This window comes from Nothobranchius furzeri, chromosome 13 (genome assembly GCF_043380555.1).
Source record: "Nothobranchius furzeri strain GRZ-AD chromosome 13, NfurGRZ-RIMD1, whole genome shotgun sequence".
In the NCBI taxonomy this organism is placed as follows: Eukaryota; Metazoa; Chordata; class Actinopteri; order Cyprinodontiformes; family Nothobranchiidae; genus Nothobranchius; species Nothobranchius furzeri.
The window spans coordinates 51,412,057-51,437,482 of NC_091753.1; the positions used below are offsets into that span (position 1 = coordinate 51,412,057).

The 25,426-nt window shown below is 40.4% G+C and overlaps 1 protein-coding gene across 4 annotated transcripts in view; it reads right to left on the minus strand.

The window, feature by feature from the left end:
• LOC107380056 (neprilysin) overlaps positions 1–25,426 on the minus strand; it is a 41,332-nt gene that overhangs the window by 12,706 nt on the left and 3,200 nt on the right. For 3 of the 4 annotated variants that reach the window (XM_015951083.3, XM_015951084.3, XM_015951085.3), the window contains exons 2-9: positions 21,782–21,958; positions 20,398–20,433; positions 17,562–17,723; positions 3,399–3,479; positions 2,996–3,091; positions 2,790–2,908; positions 2,637–2,705; positions 2,150–2,284 (exon numbers count right to left, since the gene is read on the minus strand). In XM_015951083.3, coding sequence (XP_015806569.1) covers positions 2,150–2,284; positions 2,637–2,705; positions 2,790–2,908; positions 2,996–3,091; positions 3,399–3,479; positions 17,562–17,723; positions 20,398–20,433; positions 21,782–21,958 — 875 coding nt within the window. Of the gene's footprint in view, positions 1–2,149; positions 2,285–2,636; positions 2,706–2,789; positions 2,909–2,995; positions 3,092–3,398; positions 3,480–17,561; positions 17,724–17,819; positions 17,972–20,397; positions 20,434–21,781; positions 21,959–25,426 lie in introns of those variants that run through there. The other variant, XM_015951086.3, reaches the window with a different exon arrangement.

The window sequence follows — 25,426 nt, forward strand, 5'->3', positions numbered from 1 at the left end:
ATTGGCATTCCTTTGCGTCGGATACAGCCTTAATGTGTGCATGCCAAGCCTGAACCAGTCAAATGCTTCCATCCAAATTCTAAAATGTGCAATTCCTGCATGTTGTGATTAGTGAAAGTTGGGTCTAAAATAGAAGCTGGGTATGCACACACCTCTGACCGCAGAGTTCCTCTTTATTTTTTAATGTTGCACATTATAGTCCTACACGTTTGACACCACCGATTGTTGCATTTCCTCAGAATGGCTGTAAACCTCGTCAAGCACTGCAGAAAATGTAGCTTTCGTCACATCAATACATGTTTGATTTTATAACCGGCGTAAGAAATCTTAGAAATCTAAGACATACAAGAACTTTAAGCATCTCAACTGCTTTGTGTTGAATGGTCAAGAATTAGCATATTCAGAGTAAGGCCCACCTGGTTCAGACTATTTCTGGGTATGAAACATTTGATAGGCTGGAGGCTTGAGCTACACTTAAACAAGAGGTAACTAAACCAGGTGCAGCAATAATGGATAAAAGCACAAAGGAGAAACCTCAAATCTATATTGCTATTAGACCTAAAAAAAGAATCTCTCCCTATTTCCCAAAGGACCAGGAGTGCTAAGGTACAGAGGAAAGAAAAATGATCCAAGCTTGCAGCTTTATAGCTTTAAAGCAAGGGGAAAATATTAGTCCACAGAGCTGCAGCCAGGTTAGGTTTTAAAGGTTTGTATGAAGGGATCTTGAGCCACCATCTGACTGGGCAGGAACCGATGCCTAACAGCAATAAGAAAGCAACAATCATTTTGCCCCTCCTTTCAGGAATTTTGTATTTTTTAGTCCATAAAAATGACCGTCTTAAGCCTAGTTTATGCTTCTGCATCAGTGCGGAGACGCGCCACCCCATTATCCGTGGCTGCAAGGGCTCTCCAGCAGGCTCGCAGGGACGGATGGAGTTGAGCCCACTCGACATCCAAATAAGACGGAGAACTCAAACTTCTGTTAGTCAGAACGTCGCTTTTGTCAACAGCACAGACACTGGCGCCTTCAAAGACAAAGAAAGCCGAAGATGTCCAGCTGCAGACACGGAGCAGCTCGAATACCTCACAGAAAAACTAAAGACATTACCATTTTATTCACCAGTGACTCGAGGAGTTAAAAGATACACAGCAAGAATTTTATTTGTGGACAGAAGTGATGGGAGGTGTGGGTTTAGAGAAGATGGACAAATGTGTTTAAGTATCTGAAATGTATTTTTTTAAATGCACTCTTGGACCAGATACATGACGGGATATCCCAGAACAGCGTTACTCCCTCTGCTTTTCAACACTCCCCAGAACACGCAAAAGTATGAGAGCAAGGCTTTAACCTGTACTGTGATATAATGTAGGCACTATATTAAAGAGATACTATATGCAACTTCCATATTTTTTATTTTTTAATAGTTTACTTCAGCCAATAGGTGCTAATGAAATGTCACTCAGACCCCCACCATCCCTTTTTTGACCAGAATATCACACTTGCAATTTCAGAGTGGCAAGCTGCCACTTTATGAACAGACCAAAAAAAAATTGAACAGACGTGCTTCTTGCTGGAGTCTGCTTCCAGCACATGTCTTGCATGTTTTAGATTGTGAAGTCTTCTTTGCTGTAGACGGTAACGAAGACCGAGACATTTCAGCAGTTAAAGCGTTAGACTAATGCATGGCAAGGAGATGAGCTTCACTTTTGGTTCGACAAAATGGACACTAGGTGGTGCTAAAAAGCCAAAACTGCCAAGTGTGCCTTTCGTTTTGCTAAGCTTGTCCCCTGTCCCGTAGAGTCCCACAAAAATTTAATAGACAACCATTCAGCATTAGATATCGGCCTATGTACAGATGCCAATCGCAATTGTGCATGCAAGCGTTGAAGATGTACCTATACGCAGAGTTGGCATCCTTTAAACGAACATACGGATCAACAGCACTACGTGAGAATAAAATGTGTTTTAGTTCTGTTGAGTGACAACAAGCGCCACTTTCGTCCACAACAGTGAAATTGGGAAAAACGGCTTAAAGTGTGACACATTTGTCAGCCTCTAGATGGCGATGTTGGAAAAGGGAAAACAGAGGGAACACAGGCAGTTTTTGGGGTGACCAGCAGAACCGTATTTCAATAGATTCAAGCTTACATAGGCAATGTCCCTCTCCACGTCCATGATTCGCGTCACCTCCTCTCTTATGCGGGTCTCATTGATTTCCAGTCCCCGATCGGTGCGGATCAGCTTAGCCAGGTCAATCATGAACTGCTCGTAAGCTCGACACACCTGTTAAACACGGACATTAATGACTTTCGTTTAATCAAGAGACTCTTCACACTCCTTTAAATCAAGTGTAGCTGCTGCGAACGCCGCTTTCTGCATACTAAACAGTTCAGGAAAGTTAAATCTAAGTCAACTGTTCTGGTTCAGGCACACCATCTGGTCCAAACTGACAGAAGCAGGTTTAGTTTTCCCACTTTTATATTATAATCAGAAGTTGATGACTTTGTTTCATCAAACAGATTAAACTTTTGTAAGAGCATTAAAAGCAAACAAATCAAAATGCATCACCGCATTGAAGTTGATCATCCAATTTGCAAAAAAAAAAATGTTTAAAAGAACTTGAATTTATCCAAACCTCTGCATAGGAACCGTCACAGGCATAGTAGTCTCTGGATAAGAGGCCGAGGCTCGTCTGCTGGTCAAACTGGGAAAAATAAAGCATGACAAATTCTTAAGAGGCCATAGGGAAACATCTAGTGTATAGAGACTTTCCTGGTTTGATGCATACATGAATAATGTGTGAAGTGGAGTCCCGGTCATCGGTGCCAACAAAAAAGTTAACCAAGAGTTGAGTTCCATATTTCTCGTTTAACCTGGCAATGACATCTTCCAACCTCCAAGTTGTTCCTGAGGAAATGAAAAGAAAGAGAGAGTAAAGAAAAAATAGAAACACAGTGAATCCTGTGTTAGGATAGCGGGGGCGAACAGTTGTACCGTAGACGGACTCCCAGTCGTCCACAGCTATTGGCCAGTCGAGCACATCAGGCAGCATGTTGAGCAAAGGAGCTCCTCCTCTAAGCTCAATTAAACCTTAAACAACAAAAGGTGATTAGAAAATGAACAGAGCTTCTGCTGGTGGAACAGATCATTTTGCTCGGCTCAGAACAAGATTTACACCTTTGTCAGTTGTTTCATTTAAGCACAATACCAACTTAAGCTTGAAGGAGCTTCATTTTGACAAACTGAGAACAGCTGCAGAATATGCTTTTAAAGTTCAACTTTCATAAGCATCAAGTAAAAAACTGAACCTTCAGTTTAAACATGGAAAATAAAATGGCATTAAAAAAACTGAATATAAAAGGTTATGTGTGTTAAAATCTTTGGCCGGCTGACTCACTCTCATTGGTGCAGGACTTGTAAAGGGTCTTAGCCTTGGTGAGAGCAGCAGCCTCTCCTTCCACTGTCTTTTCAAGAACACCTGCAAATAAAGCATAAACAGAGCAAACATGAAGGGGAAGAACAAAGAAGAGTGCTGCTGAGGTAATGCAAGAAGAGTTTATTACTGCAAGAGAGATGTGCTCAGTGGGTTCAGAGATCATGTTGCTTGATTCACCGAATCATTTTAAACTGAGGCAGTATTTCCTCATTGTCAGAACACCAACAGGACTATCCGTTTCAGAAACAAATGCAGCCACTCAAAACTGGGATTTTGCCAATTGTGTGGGATAGTTTGAAAGCCACCTTTAAGATGTACATCTGTCAATGCACTGATAAAGTGTTAACAGCTTTGCTGATATTTGCATCCATTTAGCTTTTCCCTCACTTCACATGTTTATAGAAAATCGATTTTCACCTTTACAGCCAATATTCTAGCATCCAACTGGCCTAGAAATTTAATATTTAAGGGGATACGCATCTACCAAAATATTCTCATGGCCAGAAAAAAAAAATGAAAAATGTCAATGAGTTTGAAATTCTATCATCTAATGTAATAGCTTTGCAGGAACGGTATGATCTTCTAGGAATATATTCACTTTACACTGGAGTACCCACTGGCATTAAAATGGATTTAGCACTGCATAAAGTTAGAACATGCAAGCTTCTTTAGCAACAACTACAAAATGAAATGGGCTAGTCAGAACTACAGCACATAGAACTAAAATTACAGAAATTCAAGTACTTTTGCATGTTTGCAATAATACAAAAACTGAGTATTTCCTCGGAAGTACGGACTGGTTCAAATCTGGTTACCTCTTTAATCATTAGAAATAAGTTAGTCAACCATTATCCCTACATGCTCAGGGTGGGGTCTAAACCTGAAGACTTGTTGCAACCAGTTTCCTTAGAGCAGCCATATGCTGATTTGCCATTTTAACGAGAATAATTTGGAGCAGTTTATTTAAAATAGACTTAGCACCATAAACTCAACCAAATTGCTCTTCAAGTGATTCAATTGTTCCTTCTAACTACCAAAGTCAGTTCATGACGGCAGACGACTGCTATTATTACGTGTGAAGACCACAGCTTTGCTTTCATTGCTTCTTCCAACACCTGTTGGCACATAAACACAGGGTACTGCTGCCTCAGGCTGGGTGGCGTTTAGACGACTCATCACAATGAGCGATATGTCTTGCTGTGCTGAGTTTCAGGACGATGGACCAGTCCACGTCTCTACAGATGCACATCGTGGTTATAAAGAGCAATCCCTTCAGGAGATGGCATCAGTTTTCCACGTCAAAGAATGTGTAACGAAAAATCCCAACAAGCTTCAGTCCAAGAGTAAATTTAGCAGTGAACACAAGATGTGAAACAGGATGTGCATTTAATCATCAAGAATGTCTCACTTTAGTAAGGAGGAGCAGAAATACACATTTAACCTTTCCCAATCATCCAAATATTAGCAAAAAGCATTTTTCAGCTCTTGTAAAAATTCTAAGTGTCTTCTTTGTTCAGCTCAGAAAAAACAAGTTTTTTTTTTTTTGGGGGGGGGGGGGGGGGGGGCAAAAACAGATTATTGGATAAATGGGATGTGGGGGGGGGGGGGGTCAACTGCTAATATTTTTTCCCATTGCCTTCAGGGCTTTCATACTTTAGCCTCAACGGTTCGACAAGTAGAAGCAAAATTCTCTTCCATCAAGTCGGCTTACTTTCCGTGCATCTTAGGGGTTTTACACCGGATTTATTTTGAGCCCCAAGTTGTTTAGTCGGGGAGTTGCTGATTAGATTCTCAGTGCCAGGTATGATTTGCAGCTCTACCTTTCCTATAGAAATCCTTATGAGATAAAGAGTTGATGTGTGCAAAAGAAAGCATGACCACGTGACACCAATCTTTGCTGCTCTCCGTTGGTCACCTGTAGATTTTAGAATTTGTTTCAACTTCTTTTAATCATAATCCAAAGGGTTCAAATGAAGGCAACTAGACTTCTTTGGTTCCTTGAAGATATTTCACTTCTCATCCGAGGAGCTTTGCCAATTCTGGCTGGAATATGAGAGAGTCAAGCTTATAAGCTGTAGCTGTCTATTGTTATTTAACGTTAGACAGCTACAGTGTCTAAGATCATTGAGAACCTTCACCAGCATATTTTAAGTGTTTAGGCACTGAATGGATTGTCTCCAGCCTATTTGACAGTTATTACAGCCATATGCCCCAGCTCGGACACGAACTGCTTCTTGTGGCTCCCATGGCTCGACTGAAGTCAAGTGATGGGGCGTTCCGTTGCTGGCCTGAAACTGGAACGCACTGCTCTTAATTAGGATCTCTCCATAGCGGTTTTTGAAGTGAGGCTGAAAACCTACTTTTACGAGGACCTCACCCTTGCCACGAGGACCTCAAGGGATAAACCATCAATCCTGCCCAATGGTCAACTTCCCTGACGGGGTCACCCATGAAGACAGTGGGAGGGTTAATTCTGTGGGCTAGCTATTGTTGAGGTTTCACGTGTTTTTTTTTATCAAAAGTTTAACTTGTTGCTTTTATAGGTTTTATTTTGTTTAACAGTGGTGGCACGCTGGTGCCTGTAAGGTGCTTTATAAATAGGCAGAGTTAAGTTAAACGTACACTAAAAATTATATACCATAACGCTCAGTGATTTATTCCCCGTTCTCAGGTCAACACATTCTTGAAACGATGCATTCTCTACTTCAGTCTTCAGTCACTTGCCTTTTCTCCAGCTTGGAGACCTTCATCTCGAGCTTTATTCATTACCACTGAATGCTTTACGAGGGCTGCGTTATGAATAAAACATGATCTAGATCTCTTTTTAAGTCTAACTGCCTTGTAATAAACTTCCTGTACATGCAAAATGTATGCAAATGAGTCAGCCCGTGACTGCTGTAGCCATGTTTATGAGTTGGAAGAATGCAGGCAGCCTCCATCCTGCAATTTCATGAAATTATTCAGAAATTCTACATTTGTAGAACAAAGTTATTGCTTTGATGTGTATGTAACATTAGCACTAAACAACTCAAAGTGTTTTGAGTCATGCATTAGGTAAATTGTAGCGTTTACAGTTGTAAGACTTGTTCTTCCCTGCGAGACAACACATGTGGTATTTTTAAACCAAATATTCTACTACAAAGCTAGCTAACTATAAACCATTTAAGTACAGAAAAACCTATAAAGGTGTAGGACACTCGTTTAAACCAACAATGTCTCGAGACTTCTGTAAATTAAAGTCCATCAAATAACAGCCTTCCCAGTTGATAGTCGACATGGGCGGGTTCACGAACGCTCAGTTAACAGCGTGATGCAAATGCTGAGTTTTTCCAATCCTAGCGTTACCATCTTTTCTATCAGAAGCTAAAGCAGGAGATGGGTGTAGGAGACTATTCATGTTCAGTCGGCATTAAAAACTCAAGAGTGACTGAATAATCAGAAATTAAAATGATTTCTGAAGGAAAGCGAATTAAAGCAGCAAATAAACTTCAGTTGCTTCAGATATGAAACATTAAGATTCAACTACACCCCAATTGTAAAATGTGAGTTTAGGGCGTCTGCAGATATTGAAGAGACTTGGATCCTGAATAGTTTTTTATTTCATATTTATTTATTTATATATAATTTTTTAAAGGAGCAGATTTTAAAATATTGGATTGTGGATTGGAATAAACTACCATTACAAAGCATTAAAATTAAGTTTTTATCCAGTTAGGCTTGAATATTCCCCCCACGCATCTGTGCTCCAACTTCACTGCATTAACGAAAATCATTAATTAGCAATGGCCAACGTTTTGTCTAAAAAAAAGCCAGAACAATAAAGTGCATCAAAGAAATAAATTCACATTTTAAAGCATTTTCTTATAGCTGAGACTAAAGCCACCATAGGCCCTTTTCACGGCCGAGATCTTGATTTGATCCTTTGGAGAAGGAACAGCTCTGCTGACATACAACTAATTAAAGTTGCATGGTGGCGCAGTGGTTAGCACTGTTGCCTCGCAGCACGAAGGTTGCAGGTTCGAAACTCTGCTGCGGCCTTTCTGCGTAGAGTTGCGTGTTCTCCCCATGCATGCGTGGGTTTCCTCCACAGATCACAACATGCCCTATGGGTTATAAATTGCAAGTCGCTTTGGTAAAAAGCGTCTGCCAAATAAATGAACATGAGTTGTTAACAGGAGTCAGCCTTCAAGGGCTACCATTCTGCAAATTGTACACTTCCTGCTCCATCACACCTGGATCAAGTGATTAATGACCTACATCTGGCAAGTTGGAGGGGGAAAAACAAAAAAATTATAAGTTTGTAGGATGGTAGCTTTGAAGGTCTGGAGTTGACCCCTGGTTTAGAGGACAGCCAGCAGGTGCAGCTGCAGGAAAGGAATGCAGCCTCATCTGCTGTGAAGCAGGTCAGATCAAGATTAAACATCACATTTGCCCATTTACCAGTTCAGTCATTGTGCAGCCATATTTTAATTATGTAATAGTTCAAGCTTCATAAACTGACAAATTTTAAACAAGCCTGAATAGTTCTTTCCTGGTTTAGAGTCAAAATGTTGGCATCTTCACTCAGTTTTAGAAAGCAGAACAGTGTTAGAACCACAACACACTTGTGGATCTCCAGTTAAAGCCATACTTGGCAGCTTTTCCTGATTTTTAATTTTCTTGAGCCAGTGTTTACAAGGTTAATAACCCCTTGTGGCCTGAATGCTGCATTTGCACCTTTGGACTCGCACGTCGCCCTGTTTGGGACTTTACAATATGCCAGAACCAGACTGCAGCATCAGGTATGTCGGCTCAAATTGTATAGATCATGAAGACAGATGATTTTAGTAATGAATAAACACAGGTTACAGCTGCCTCAGGCTGGGTGGCGTTTAGACCAGTGTTGCCAACTCGGCGACTTTGTCACTGTTCCTAACGACTTTTTGACCCCCCTCAACGACTTTTTTTCCAAAAAGCGCCTAGCGACAAACTTAGCGACATTTCTCAGGACCCGTTGCTACTTTCTGTAGAACTTTCATGTAGATATTCCCTACAGATTAGCAACAAAGAAACCGTTTGCACTCTGAACCGTTCTTCCGGGAGTAAGGAAAGAGAACGATAATCTGCGCATGTGCACGAGGACTGACCAATCATAAACAGTTTTCGGCCGGTCTGATTCGCTGAAGCTGCAGAGCTGGAGACCGCCGATTTACGTCTGCTGCTTTCATATTGCTGCAGGCTCACGCTTCTACTAGAGACGGCGCGGGCGTCAACCTGCCATCTCTGGTTCTGCAGCCGTCAGACACTTTGGTTTTTCCTGCATTTGGCAAATAAAGTCATCGGGAGTTTCAACTACCGTCCCGTTTACACACGCAGCTCTGTGGCTCATCTGAATTTCCTTCAGTGACACAGGGATGGTTATACTATGAGACACCCGCTCCCTTTTGCTCGGAGCGCCGTTATTATCACGATGGAGAGAATACACAACAGAGAAGTTGAGAAACTATGAGGTGTAAAAAAACAGCTTTTTAGGAAAATGTCTGTGAGAATGAGGAGAGCAGGAGGTCTGAGTTATATCCTACAACAGAACTGTTTGGATCACCACACCATATCTGTTTTAATGCCACTTTATTGGTAGTTTTGGAATTTATTGTACATATCAAAGCAATTTGGGCCATTTTAATCATACTAATTAATAACTTTAACATATAACATAGTATTTATTTTCCTCCCTTTTAGTCCTATTATATATATATATATATATATATATATATATATATATATATATATATATATATATATATATATATATATATATATATATATATATATATATATATATATATATATATATATATATATATATATATATATATATATATATATATATATATATATATTAGATGCCATAGAGAAAACTAACGCTAATGTGGCGTGATGACGTCATCAATATGTAAATAAGCACGTGACGTCATCTGGCGACATCTAGTGACTTTTGGGGGAACTTCAGCTACTTTCAGTCAAAAACAGTTGGCAACACTGGTTTAGACAGAGAAAGGGCTTTCTCTGTCTGTGCACCGAAGCTGTGGAACGCATTGCCACTGCTAGTGAGGCACGCACCAACAGCTAGCATTTTTAAATCACGCCTGAAAACTCACTACTTCAACCTAGCTTATACCACATAATTATGAACCTCACTTACATCTGCACTGTTGAAAAATGGACTCCACAATTATCGACTTCCGTACTATTGAGGTTCTTTTTAAAATGTTTTCTAGTTTTTATTCACCCTGTGTCTTATTGATTTTTAGCTGTTATTTTTGGGAATTTTGTTGCATTTCCTTTTTATCTTTTATCTGTGTTCGACATGTTTGTATAACGCCGGTTTAATTAATCTAACATTTTTAGTGTACAGCGCCTTGTTTGGTTGTAATGCCTTGTGAATGCGCTTTGTAAATAAAATTGGATTGGATAAATCACTTCTATAGAAACTAATGAAGTTTAGAGAACTTTCAGCAGTTACATTAAGGCGTACATTTGATTGGTCCATTTTACAAACTTAATCTCTTAGATTAACTAGTTAAATCTACAAAAAAATAAAATAAATGGTTTAACCTGCTCTCAAGTATAGCTTCCAGGACTTATTATTGAACTTGATGGTTCCAGTAAGTTGCCCTTTCTGGAAATCGCTGATGAAGTTGCTTAACATTTTCCAGAAGATTAAACAACTCAGAAATTATTAACTTAGTTGTAAGAGAGACTTGACATTAGTGAAGAATAACTTTTAAGATGCAAGGGTTAACAGTATTTTCAACCAACACATTCTCACTCCCAGCACGTCAAAAAAAAAAAAACAAAAAAAAAAAAACGCTTGGTCAGCCACCCTCCGCGTCAGATCCCTGACACCAAAAGTGCCCTTTTGTCACTTATGTGCGAAAAGGGGGTTCTCTCTTTTCTGACTGCAGATCCCAATGCAGCGTTACGCTGACACGATGGGATGTCCGCTGCCAGGGCACCAAACAAGCTCCTTATACCTCACCTTATCCTCTTATTTAACCTTGCCCTCACCCCTATCCTAACCTTGACCATCTTGCTAGCAAACACGTTAGTGATGTGTTGATCGCTCTAAAAGCCGGCTCTATGAAGTGAACGGCGGGAGCCGCCTCGTCATTGGTTGGGTTTGGATCGAGCCAACGCAAGGGGGAGGTTTCAACTACCAAGATGGAGGTTAAAAGTAGAGGGTATTTGTAACCTCCCCCTCGCCAGATGGTATGTTCCAACGTTCCCCGTGGGCGGCAAATACGAAAATTCACAGTCAGAATGCACAGGAAACAAACACTTGATCAGTGACCCCGGGTTTCCACCGGAGCCGTCAGCAGCACGTTACTGCAGCAGCACGTCTTGCTCGCGTAAGCTGCTGCTTGGCCCTTCCCACGAGACGCGAAGCAGCAGGGGAGCAGCTGTCACCGACCGAGCACGAAGTCACACGAGTGACTTCGTCAGTAAACACAATAACAAGCAGGAGAAAACTACAACATGGTTTGTGTTTTATGTTCTGTCCATTTTATAATCGCCAATACGGACCTGAAAAACAAAGGAGACCGCTAGCTAGGTGATAACTTCTCACGGGGCCGCACATTTAGTAACCTTTTTTAGAAGTAAAGCAACCGGAAGGCAGTACGTTCTTTATTCTGAAAATCTCGGAAGCTTCTCTCCATTTCCGCGTCCGATTTCCTGTCTTTCCTTCCCCAAAAACGTCGAACTTGACCCGTTTCAGAGGCGTCGCGCGTAGAAAATAGAACCGGCGCGTAAAGGCCGCGACATGCTGCTCCTGAGACGCGGCCGACTCGCGCTGCTGACTGCTCCGGTGGAAAAGGTTCTGTTGACCACAGCGGTTCCTATCAGCAGCTATGACATGCTGCTGACAGCTCCTGTGGAAAGCCGGGGTGAGAGTAACATTTTAGGTAGCAAGAGGGTTAAGGTTAGGATGAGGGTGAGGGGAAGGTTATAAATAGTGAAACATTAAGGTTTAGGTGCGGTTAAATGAGCTGGTTCGGTGCCGCATCAGCAGATATCCCATCACGTCAGTTTTACGCTGCATTGGGATCTGCAGTTAGCCAAGGGGAAAAAAACCCTTTTCGCACATAAATGACGAAAAGGGACACTTGACGTCAAGGGTCTGACGGAGAGTGGCTGACCAAGCGGTTGTTTTTGACACGCTGGGAGTGAGAATGTGTCGTTTCAACACGACAGCTCAAGATGGATGTCAGCCACTCAACTTGACAAGCTCCTGCAGCCCCCCCCCCCCCCCAGCACCGTGTTCAAGAGGCCATTTCTCCTCCTGCTAAAAGGACCATTTTCTGCTCAAGTATACTTCACTGTACACTTGTGTCACCTGCATTAGGATCAAAAGAAAAAGGTTTCCAATACAATCAAAAAGCTTTAATTTCAAAACTGCTATAATTTTTAGTAAGCGACCCTCAGCAGGACTAACTGAAGCAACGCGCCGTAGCCTTAGTCAACCTTTAAAGCTAATTTATAAAAAGATCGTCCTAGGAGGAAGTCAGCCTTTTGACTTTGACAAGCCTTCAGTGATATAAAAGATTTCAGCATTACTTGTCACTCAAGTTTTATCTCAGATGTTGCATCAACACACACACACACACACACACACCACTCTTCATCTCTAAGCAGACCCTAGATCAATACAGGAAAGGAGGCAGATCTTAAATTACAGAGCTGAAAGGAAACCCCCCCTCAAGTCCTAAAGGACATCACTCACGTCACCAACTTGGCAATCAAACAATTAGCAAAGTCAAGGCTTTTAAATTCATTTCAAATATAGATGCTCATAAAAATGACAAGTTTAATGCATTTCTGCTCATTTTAGCCCCAAGATTAAGCTCATTAACAGTATATTTAAATAACCAGATTAACAATCCAGTCCACATGTTCTGATTAACAAAGCTCTCCTTTAGCTCTGCACATCATTGATTCAAGTTAGCAATTGATGCACGTCAAACTATAGCCACAAGTTCAATGAGAACAGAAATACTGGATTGAAATTTACAGTTCTCAACCAGAAGACGCGGAAATTGAAATTTAGTTTTGCATAGAAACTGTACAGAATTCCTAAAACACCGAGAAGACGGATGGATTTTACACCTTTAGGAGTGTTTGGAGACAGAGACCCACATGGCAGCACAACAGGAGAGTTTTGCTGAATGTCCTTTTCAAAAACAAGCAGCATTCCCACCCTGAATCCTAGGGACAAATATGGAAAGCCAACTGGTGCAGCAGCTATCCTAACTTGTCTTTTGAATTTTTAAATCTATGACAAGACCAGATTCATAATATTCTGCATTAGAGCCAGATCAGGATCTGTAATCTATAACCAGACATTCAAAGACTAAAGTCAGTTATCCAAAGACTGAATAGATACAATTTATAACCTATAGGGCATGTTGTAAGTCGCTTTGGATAAAAGCGTCTGCTAAACAAACACAAACACTGCCTTTCCCCACTACTGGCAACGATGTGAAGGGTGCATTTGTGGGATATTAAGAAAAGCTGTTCATATTCATGTTATTTCATAAATATACCACTTAATTTCACATTGGCAGTAACACCCACATTCCTGCTGCAAGTTCCCCAGGCTGACGCAGAGATGAATAAACTAGAGTTCCGACTGCAATGTGCAACGGATGATGAGAAGGTTTACACAGACGTTTATTTTGATGTTTGAATGGAAACCATTTTCCATTTGTTGCCATCTACTGGAAGGTAGTAAGCATGAGTTGCTGTTTAAATATGCAACCACCTGTGGATTCATGTCACTCCTGCTAAAAATCTGCAAAGGACAGTTTAATGTGCAAAAATAAAACCTACTTTAATCCCGTTATATTTCAGCTGAAGCAGATTTAACACATCAGTGTCGTCTTATGAGAAAAGGAAATAAGTCTCCTTTAAAATTTTCCTTCATGATTGGATCTCACTTTGGCTCATTTCTAATCATCCCTTTACCTCATTGCTGTGCATGCACTAAGCACTCATTTAATTATAATGAATTTCCAACATGAGACCCTTCACAGGGAGCTTCCTGCAAAAGGGCACTGATCATCGGATTAGATTACCGACTGTAGAGATCTAATATTTATCCACAGCAAAGCCTCAACCACAAAACCTCTCACCAACACGCTCAAATGTTTCTCCTAGCACTAGGGTGGGTGCACGGGGATATGTTGAGAATGGACTTTATGCCGCCTGACGTTTGAGACATCAGGTCAGTCTGACCAGCAGGAGACAGAATTCTTATCTTCAGTTTCTCCGAGCATTAACTCTTGTCACAGATGAGTTTATCATTTGAAAATCCCATTTCATTTGAAGGTTGCTGGTTTTGGCTCACTTAGGATTGTGGAAGAGTTGGATCTGCGTGAAGGAATGAGTATTTGGATGATTTCTGCAAGAAGAAACCTGCTAGGACTTTGGGGCTGTGAACAAGCAATATTGTGTTTGATAAAATCATTTTAACCCTCCCACTGTCCAAATGGGTGTGACCCCGCAAGGAAAGTGGACCATTGAGCAGAATTGATGGTTTATCCCTTGAGGTCCACGTGGCAGGGGTGAGGTGGTGCTCACTCCTCAACCCTGCCACATGGGATAAACCATCAATCCTGCTCAATGGTCAACTTTCCTCGCGGGGTCACACCTATTTGGACAGTGGGAGGGTTATATTATCCTTTTGGTAGTCCAATATCATTTGTCCAATTATTGGTAAGAATTTGTCTTCAGGGTAAATTTAGAAAAGAGTTGAAATAATCTGGGAACTAAAGAATTGAGGTACATGCTAGGCAGACGAGTTGGGTTTTCCCCAACAGCCATGGCCAGAATCAACTCCTCCAAATCTGAGACCATGGTCCTGAATCAGAAAAGGGGGCCTGGGGCACACCCGAGGCACCCAAGATCTTTGGAAGTTAGGTGACACACACAGTGCCGCTGAGCACTTCTTGGAAAGTTGGCGATCAGAACATCACGCAAGACTTGAGAACAGGAAGCAGGAAGTGAATCATTTATACCTGATCGTTTTGTAACCAACCCAGTCATTCTCCTGATCTAGCAGTATTCAGTTAGCTTTAGCTTAGCATAAACAATGTTAAGTGAATGGTAACAGCTAGTATTTTGCTTGAAAAATGAAAATGACTCAATGATTTTAGTTATTCATGACAACTTCAATCGTAATGAGTGCAAATGAAAACAATTACAGGAGCAGATTCGGACTTGGGATAACATTAGGAGAAAGCACCGCTTTAAGGCCAAGACGCAGCACCCCAGAAGAAGTCTAACCACACATCTTTACTGTGTTTTAATTAATTAGAATTATTGAAATGCTAGCATTGCCATTCACTTACATCGTTTATACTTAGCTAAAGGTATACTTCCAGATTAGGGGAACTGGGGTGGTTACAAAATGTTTTATCCCCACTTGTCCCACTCAGGAATATGGCAGACTAAATTTCACTCGGAGGTAGAATATCCCTTTAAACCACTCCTAAACTTGGGTTAGACTCAATGGATCTAAAAACAGGCCATTTGGCAATGCATGTTGTAATGTCTGCTACAAGCTCCAATTGCAGGTCTCTTATGCTGAAAACAGAAGTTTGGGGATCTGCTACAAGTATTAAACATTTAGCATTAAAGGGGAAAAGTTGCTCAAAGATGTTTGTCTTTGACTGGCAAAAAAATGTCGAGCAACTCAAATCATTCTACCTGGAAGGTTTGCTTGGTAAACATTCAAGACCTGATATTATTTGCATATGAACCAATACATCTATTAAAAAAAAAAAAAAAAAAAAAAAAAAAAAAAAAAGATATCTCAAACATACACACTCAAATTATTCTTACAACCATTTTGCCCCAGTTGACAAGAAACCCGTCACTTAATTTAACAGGTTTATTTTAACAAGCTTCATTAAAATGTACAAATTTCGCATTTTACAAAAATTCAGTAGAAGCTTCAATTCTAGGTCTGACGTGGAAAAACTAGACTTCACATTTCTCTGCAGTGGTGTCCAGACCAGAATCCAAGTCTGGTTTAGTTTTAGACCTAAATGTTAACCGCTTCAAATCAAGTCAGTTTGTTCAATACTGGGGAGAGTGCAACAGTTCCTCCAAATCTTCATTTAAGACCACTCATACTTAGGTTACAATCACCCTTGATGCCCTTTAGCCACATCTGTAATGGCACATTATCCTTAAGATTTTACTCTTATCAGTTATTTAACGTGCAGAAATAGTTTACACACACACTTAAAAGCAATACGCCCTCATTCTGAGCCCACTTTCTCCACTTGTCAATTCCACCCATCAGTAACCCTTTGCCACCTCACTTGCAACTTTTAGACAAGCCCTTCATCCCAATCTCCCTGTTCCACTTCTCTCCTTCTGCGTCCCAAAAAAGCTGGTCATTAAAATGCTCATGGGCAATTGGGCAAATCATTTCACAGTATGGGACACCTGAAATTTGGAGAATAAAACCCAGAAAAAAAAAAAGGTTTCCACAGACAAATCCACACTACGGTGGTCACAACCAGGGCACGCACCCTCATTATGGTTCATTTATAGTCTTATAGCAGCAGAGAACAATGTGAGGTATTTACAAGCAACTTCAGATCCATACAGTTCTCCCGCTTTTATTGCAGTCGTACAACCACAGCCCTGCAGTGTTCAGGTGTTTTGCAGACTCCTGCAGCTGTTGACAGGAAGAGAGTCTATAGGCAGTGGGTGGTGTGTCCACAAAAGCAGCAACACCCCACCCTGGGGTTAGAGGGCACATGTTCACAGTCACAGCTTCAGTGAGAGTTAACCTCCAAAATAAAATAAATGACCCACAAGCATTTATAAAATGCCAGCAGAAAACACTTCCTGTCTGAAGACATTCCTTCTCTGGCTGGTGAGCTACACAACCCGAAGGAATGAGCACAGCACTGATTCAAGCCGTTGGATTAGGAGCAGTCCTCTGGCATCTTGTCTGTGGTAAACAGCATTTAGAGCAATCAAGTCAATGATTCAGAAAGCATCAACCTTTACACTTCGACCCAACACTCAGGTTAGTTCTCGCAGCTACCCTCTCCGCATAACAATTCAACTGCAAAAACTTAAGTTTTGTTTTTATTCACCTCACTTAGACTTTGCTCAAAACCACATTAAAATAAAGTATTTATCAAAATGTCATGTTAAGAAGTGTCCCCGTTACACTTTCATTAAGTTTTAGGAAGGTTTGATAGCTATGGGAGGAGAATAAAATTGACAGCTTTATTTTGTCAAAAACAAAATCCATGTTTGGAGCAGATCACTTGCTTCCAATTCAACATTAGCATCATTAGCTCAATGTTAGCCTCTAGCCTGCTTTAACTAAAAAAATGATTAGAAATATAAGATGCCGTGGCTTCATAGGGGTACAAGAATAACTTCTGGGTCGCTCCTTTTTACTCTTCGTTTTAAACAGCTCTGGAGACTTTTGCCTGCTGATATTGAAATACAAAGACTGGCACCAGGGCCAACAGCCCTCAAGCACTGACCACGACATGCACACATTCAAGCCACACCTTCAATTTCTCAAGCAATTCTCCACCCCACCCCCACACAAAACTGAGGGAGGCAACATTCTTCCAACTTTAGAGTGTTTGTCTAGATGTAAAATTCTTACATATCCTTCAATTCTGCTAAAAAAATATAATTTTTATTTCTCCTGAAGCTCCCAGACCTAAAAACATGGTCACCACTTTCAACATTTGTTACGGAGTCGTCGTGGATGGTTGGCCTTCCAGAAGGTTTAACGGAGCTCAAGAAGCCTTCATACGAACTGCTTGAGAAAAATGAGCTCAAGCCAACACAGCACTTACACGATCATGGGTGCATCAACTGCATCACATGACCGACATCGTAGAAGGGACTCCAAGCTCAACCACACAAAACAAATGAGCTAAAAACATCTTTTACAATAAGAAAATTATCTGTTGTCTCATTCATCCATAGGTTTTTGTTTGTGAGGATGTGCAGCACCAGCTAGGAGTTGACACCTGTCCATTTATAATGAATGATTAGTTCTTCCAAACTTCTGACTGCTGTGGTTTGAAGCTGACGAACCTTTGAGGATGACCTCCAGCTCATCACGCAAGATGTCAAACGTGCTGTATCTGGAGCTGGTCTCTGGGATGATGTTCTTCTTTAGCCACCCTCCGCAGGCATACTGATAGAAGTTATCACAAGGGTCCACCGTGGAGTCCATGTTCTCAATGAGGCGAGACGCTGCAAGGGAGGCAAACAAACTCAGAAACAAAAGGACACGGTGCAGGCTGATGTGCTTCAGTTCTTTTTTAGAAGAAGCCGCGAGGAGAAACTTACAGACGGACGACACCGGAAGACAGGAAACCAAACATTTTGAACTAACGAGAGCAAGCAGAGCCAGAACTACACCATGAGACATGATGAAACACTGGCAGAGCTCAAGGAGAGAGGAGATGGTATAGAACCGGGGCTAATCAACTGATGAGACACAGGTGCGTCACATTCAGGCTGCCAAACAGGTTTCAGCTAAAAATGGGAGATCATTTTACCCCAGGTGAACGAGGAAAACCAGTTTCAGAATAAAACAGGAAGCATAAATAACTAAAAGCTCATTAAAAAAGAAGATAAAAAACGACTAAAGAAATTTGTCTAAACACGTTACGACAGTTTTTCATTCAGGTGTTTTAAACCATTTGAAGGATGAAACCAGCAACCGATTAGCTGAACACTACAGAAAAGCTGCTAACAGGCACTTTGTAATGGTAATTAATCCTCCTACACATACGAAGAGCCACAAAGCTCGCTTTATATGTCTAAAAGCACTGGATCTTTTATTCTGACTGTGAATCTGAGCAAAGAAATGATGGAAACGATCCAGGAGAGCTGTCACCCCTGGATTCGAAAACAGACACAAGAGCCTGAACAAATAAAAATTACACTCACACAGCTCGATTTAAAATGACAAATAAAAATGAAACGTGAGTTTTTATTTGAACAGAGTTGAGTAACCGACTTTGTTTGCTTTTAGTTTTACTGTGAAACTAAACCAACCAGTTTCTGGTTAAAGTCTTGTAATAAAATTATAGATGCGACCACTGATCTCAGCCTATAAGACAGAACAGTTTAATATGCTGAAATGTTACAGAAGATGTTGACACACACACACACACACACACACACACACACACACACACACACACACACAGAGAGAGAAAACTGTCAGTGCACCTCTTGCAGTAAAAAAATAAATAAAAGAAGTGCATTTGAGATTATGGGCCACCTGCTGCAAAGCTTTGGAAGCTTCTCAAAACTACTCCATGCTGCTCTGGTAGCAGGAACAAACCGTGACTCTGACAAAAAGAGCACATAAAATGGATTCTGTCATTTCTTCTAAAAATTGCTGTTTTCTGTTATTAAGACACAGTTCACAGACGAGTGATGAAAACACGGGAGATCTGGAACCGTTTATGAGGAACAAACTGTTGTATAGCAGTAATTGGCTCCGCGCCAGCGGTGGAAAATATGTTGACTCTTTCTGAGTTGCAATTAAATTGCTAGATGCTTCTAAGAAATCGCTTGTCAGAAAACTGACTGTCAAATCTGACTGAACGGGGACACCGGCACTGCAAAACAATGAATCAAGTATCAGAAAGAAATTGGCATGTTGCTTGAAACTGGGGCTGCAGTTACTGATATTTTGCTGACTTACATATTAATTCCTGCTAATTTCACTCCTACAAATGTGCTTTTTGGAAACATCACATTTGATAAATCTAGCTACACCTTATATATATATATATATATATATATATATATATATATATATATATATATATATATATATAATAACAACAGGAGATTTAATAATATCTAGGCTAATAACTGAAAATTTGGAGATTTTAAGCAACAATTTCCAGACAGTACATTAAATTTATTCTACTTTAATGATACATGAAGTAAGAATGGCACCCTATGGTCAAATATTGGTACTGCAGTCCATGTATAAGAAAAACAAGTCCGTTTTTAGCATCTGTTGCCAGTTACAGGCCAGAGTCAGAATATTCTGTCAGACAGAGTAAGTTGATGAGTTAATATATTTTACTATAACATCCAGTTGTTGGTAATTGGAATAAGTAACATGATACATTTTTAGAGTCAATGATCTTTTTCTAATTTACTGTTAGCTATGTTAGCTCAATGTTAGCCTCTAGCCTTCTTTACACGATATAAAAGCAACAACATTTGTTCTGCTTCTGGGTCGCTCCTCTTACTGGCTTCCATTCTTTTCGCAACATTGCTGCTCTTTTCCGGCCGATGTCTAATTACAAATGCCGTGAAGCGCTATTTGCCTGCGCAGATTGGCAACCCATTGGACTCTCATATGATTGGCTCTGGAACCAGGAAGTATGAAGGTGGGACATATTGTAAATGTTGGTTACGTCCTTCTTCTACCAATTTTTCAAGGAGATAAACTGACACCACTCAGCCAGGCGAGTAGTAAGTCTGTTTCAATATAACCTTCCTTCCAATGTGACTGAGACATTAGACTGTTTTGTGAGTGTTTCACTGTAAATGTCTTACTTATTGCACCTTTAAACACATAAAATGTCCCAATTTTCTTTTTTTTTCTCAAGTAAAGCAAACTTTTCTTCAACAAGCTGGTGTTTGTTTTGCCTGTTAGTTGTTTCGAATGGGAAGAAACATTTGAGGCGGTTGTTTTCTCTCTCTCTCTCTCTCTCTCTCTCTCTCTCTCTCTCTCTCTCTCTCTCTCTCTCCCTCTCTCTCTCTCTCTCTCTCTCTCTCTCTAAAATCCTACAGCACCCTCTCATTTCATCTTCCTCGGAGAAAAAAACCCAAAACCTTCCAAATGACACAATAAAGCGAGCGGGAAAACACACAAACACACACTCCTTACCTGACTGCGTGCAGTCGGCTGTGGTGCAGATTTCATCTGCAGAAAAAAACATGAAACAAATCACTGGAGTTTAGGGATTCATCAGTCACAATGAAAAACTCATTCCCTCCCTCTTGTCCACCTCGTTTTTAATCCTTTTTCATTTATTTCTTACTTCTCTCGCAATATTTTCAAAATGTTGCTTTAACTCAGTCACTTTAGGACTAATCTACGTGAATCTGGGATTAACTGACACACCAGCAAACTGCAATTTGACCTTTAGCACTTCGTGGGTTGTGCATGAACGCACACGATGGCAGCACACGTTGTTACAAGCACAAGCAAAACTACAGAGCTTTTATTTTACTGACGAAGCAGCTTACACATTTATTAAGCACAAGACTGCAAAAATAATAATAGCTTGGTGCGAACAAAAGCCAGAGCAAACTCCATCAAACTTAATTAGATGACCTTTTCTGTCAGGATTCTGCAATCATGACCTGCTGAACTTTCTCAATAATTAATCTATAGATCTGCTGCTTGTGACTGCTGTTAATCAAACACTGCTCTATCGCTCACCTTAAATCTCAACGCTCACTAATGAAACCCCTATATTATATGTAACACAAGGCAGTTAAAAAAAAGAAGAATTGTGTCCAACTAAGTTCCTGTGAGGTTTTTCTGTTTGTCCCGCTCAGAAAACCGAGATTCGAGGCTCTTTTGTTCAAACTTTTCTCTTGTTTTGAAACAAGGATCTTTTCCCAGAATGCACCACAAAACATATTTTACACAGCTCTTTGCAGTTCATCCAAAATAAAGATGAAATTTGAGTGTTTTTGAGATGTGCAACCTTTGTACATGTTCTTGCCGTGTTGAAATGCTGTGCTTAAAAGCGTGCAGCTCAAGCGTCTCGTGTATCGGAGCAAAGTGCAGCCCTCCTGTGCTTTCCATTAACCGTGAACTTAACTGGAACTGATGGTCAGTGCAAATAAACAGTCTGAAGGAACTCTTAAAAAGTTCTAAGTGGACCACTTGATACCTCGGTGACTGCTTCATTATTGCTCCTGAAAAACGTTTTTCTGACATGCTGAATTTGTTTTGTTCTTTTGTTTGTCTTGTCTTGTTTGTTTTGTTTCATATATAGTAGCCATTTCTCTAATGATTACCACTCATATTATTATGTTATTATGATTATTTTCTTACTTCCTATATTTGTTTATCTCTTATTTTTATGTTTCTTTTTGCACCAAGTACCGCAGCAACTTCCTGATGGTGTGATTTCTCACACAAATGGCAATAAAACCCTTCTGATTCTGATTCTGATTGATTTTTAATCACCCAAATATTTTAAAAAGAGCTCAAATGACTGTTTTTATCATCAGCTTGCATCCCCCATCACACTCACCAGTCTTCTGAGTGGCAAAGAGGATGATGAGGGCAACAATGACGATGAAGAGCAAAGAGACGATTGTAATGAGACCGATCTCCAACGAGGTCCAGCGGAGCTTCTTCGCCGATTTGGGAGTATTCGTTTCTGTCATTCTCAGATCTCCTCCTTCACCGGCCGGCTGTAACAACTCACCTACAGAGAGAATAACCAATTAGTTTAATGAACAATCAAAAATCTTCCCTGTTGTAGTGTCTTGTTTCTCTACCAGGATAATATCTGACTCCCGCCAGCTCTTCCTCCAGATCGTCATTTGGGTATTGCCTCTTGGTGTCGATGTTCTAAAAGCAGCGACGCCTTTAGACCTCAGTAGACATTTGATAGAAGTTTCCCAACCGTTTTAGTAGACACCATGAGACCGTAACTAACTAGCAATGCTGCTATCGCTACGGTAACGCAAAAAATGGATGGGAAACTTGTTGCTGAACAAAGAAATGTGTCGTCTTGCCCCGAGAGCATTGACCAGGAATTCAGTGTTGATTTCTAAATGTAAACTGGGTGATATGTGGCTTGACCCCTTTTTTTATGTGGAGGCTGGCCTTTGTTGGGGTTCTTTTCAAGCACGTAAATGCTGTTATGACTTTGGGAGCATAACAAAAGTCAAAACTGGTTCCATACCTTGTGTTCATGCTAACTGAACTTCATATGATACATAATGAGTCATGAGGAATCTGCGGTCTACATGAAAAGATGATGTTTGAAGCATAGCGTAGCCTCTTTCAGGTGTTTGTCTGTGTAAAGGTATAAATAATTATTATTTTACCTACTGTAGGTATCTTCCTGACCGGTATTTGTCTGGAACTATGGTATTTACACCCCACAGGACCCGTGAGCTCATGGCTAGACCAGAGAACTTTTCTGCCAACCCAAAAAAGCTCCAAAGTCTAATAGCAGGTAATGTAAATGTCTAAATTGGATGTTTGTCCAGTTAGACTACCTTTTTAGAAGACATGAGACCATAATTGAATGGATAGGCTTGTATCACTGTGGTAAGGGCACAAGCTGAAAACACAGTCTAAATCAGGGATCACTAAATTTAAAATCAGGGGTGAAGCTGAGAGCTACTTCAAGAGTGCTAAGCCATACATAGAGCTACCAAGCTGATACACAAATGATTTGATGCTTCTCAATGTCAAGGAACCTTGCTTTGATGTCTTGGTTCCGCTCCGGTTGCCTAGGAGTAGGGATGGGTACCTTTGACATTTGAATCGATTCGGTACTAATTCCCGGTACCTACGAATCGATACCGGTACTCAACGGTACCAATTTTTGATACTTTTGAGTGTTTATTATTTTAATTCTCTTTTATAATTAAATATATATTTTTCTCAATATATAACCATATTTGATATATCACGATAAATAACATACAACTGTTTGTATTTTAACATCGTCCTTGTAGTTTTATAAGCTGATAACTAAACTGAAGCAAACATCTTTACTGTGAACTAAATTTACTGTGTATCTTCATTCCTTTTACCGTCTTTTTTCATTTGATTTTTCCTACTGGGAAGTTAGAATTTCCGAGGAGAAAGCGAACGCACCATTAGCTGATAACAATGGTAGCAATGGAGGCTAACATACCAAGCTAACGTTATCTTAACCTGTTTATTTAGCTGCTGGAGCAGATTAAAACGATGATGCCTCACACTTAGATCGTTGTCACTGGTTTCGTCTTCACCCGTCAGTAAAGTGAAGCCAAACTTTAGAGCGCGTTCATGTTCTTCTAGTCGGAAATTCGGAGTTCCGAGGAGAAAGCGAACGCACCATTAGCGAAATGGAAGCTAACATATCAAGCTAATTATATTTACCTACCGGAGCAGATTAAGATGAGGATGTCTCACTTAGATCGTTGTCGCTGGTTTCATCATCATCCAGTTACCCATCACATTTAGTGAAGTGGACCCAAGCTTTAGCCTGCGTTCTTTCTACCATGCTGCTCTGTTTACAACTGGTTCGCAGCGACCGACGACATAACGCTCTTGCGCATGTGCAGCTGTCTTGGCAAGTTCTCGTTATGATGGACAGGTACCAAAATGAGGCACCGTTTGAAATGAAGTGAATCGATGCTCGGTCGGTACTATGGAATTCGGTCGGTACCTTAAAAAGTATCGAATTCGGTACCCATCCCTACCTAGGAGATATGTCATCAGGAACCACCAAGGTGTATTCCAATGTTCTTGTTCTACCAAGGCGTCTGTTCTCTGTTTGTTAGCCGTTTAGCTAGCTGAGCAAGGATACACGGGAGGTGCCTTGGAGCTTAGCCTTAGTCAGATAGTACCCAGAATACAGCATGGTATTTTCAAAAAGATGGTGGATCAAGAGCCAGCAGCTACTTCGGGGGCAAATTTCTAGTTTAAATGTAAGTCAGCTAATTGCAGCTATCGGGTTGATATCTGAAATGTTTTTTTTGTTTTTTGTTTTTTTATTCAAGCAGTTATCCATGGTTGGTTAGTTGCTTAGTAGTTGCAGCTTTGGTGTCTAGCAGGTAGTAAATCGCTTACATATTTAATTTAACAAATATATACACAATTTAAAAAGTTAAAGTCTTGTTATACATTTACATTGAAACTTAAACGTATAAAATATAATGCTAGCTTCGGTGTCACATGACATGATGTAAGTCTGTTCCATTTAACCATTTTCTTTGACCAAGGAAGGACAGTGTCCTCGTAAGCAAGGCGGCTGGCTTTGCAAGACATCGCCTTGCGAGGCCAGGCGCCTTCACAGTGACAAACACCCTTTGTCATGGGGACATTACTGACCTACGAATTAGAGAAGGTCAGAGTTCAACTAAACTTCATGTTTAACTGTATTTTACTGCTTTTCTAACGATATCATAGCTTTTCAGCCTGTACCCCATGGGTACCGGGTTGATCTAAATGAACCCAACTCTAAAATGGGTTGCTGCTAATTCAAACAATCCTCTGAATTCAATGGCAGTTCATCCAAACATAGTTTTATAAATGGTCTCGATTGCACCAAATTTTTTTTCCAAACAGAGGCTGTTCAGGAGTGTGTTTGAAACAGGAAAGGTTGTAACTATTTACAAATTCAATCCCAAGATAAACCTCAAGTTTGCTGAAAAATTCCTTTAATACTGTTATGCCTTCGGATTTCATACTGTCTGAATCATAAAATGTATTTTTATCCACCAACGTTGAAGTCAGAACTTTTTTCTCTTTGCCAATTTCAGTTTTTGATGTTTCCAACCAACTGATTCTAACTGTCATTTTGAGTTGTTGGTCATTTTAAAAGAAGCTTGAGATAGTTTAGAGCTGATTTATTTTTTTATTTATCGTTAGCGTTGTTAGCTCAACGTTAGCCTCTAGCCTGCATCACCCTTTATTAGAGTAAAACAAATGTGGCTTCTTAGGGGGTACAAGAAATAACATCTGGGCTTCTCCTTTTAACTTTCTTCCCACAAGGCTGCTGCTTTTGGTAACTGGTCTTGAATTACAAATGCCGACACAGACTTGGCAACCCAGTGGGCTCAAGTATGATTGGCTCTGAAACCAGGAAGTATGGGGGCAGGACAGATTGTAAACACAGACGACGTTCCTCTTTGTTTTTTTCTTTAAAGAAAAAAATGACAGCGCTTCA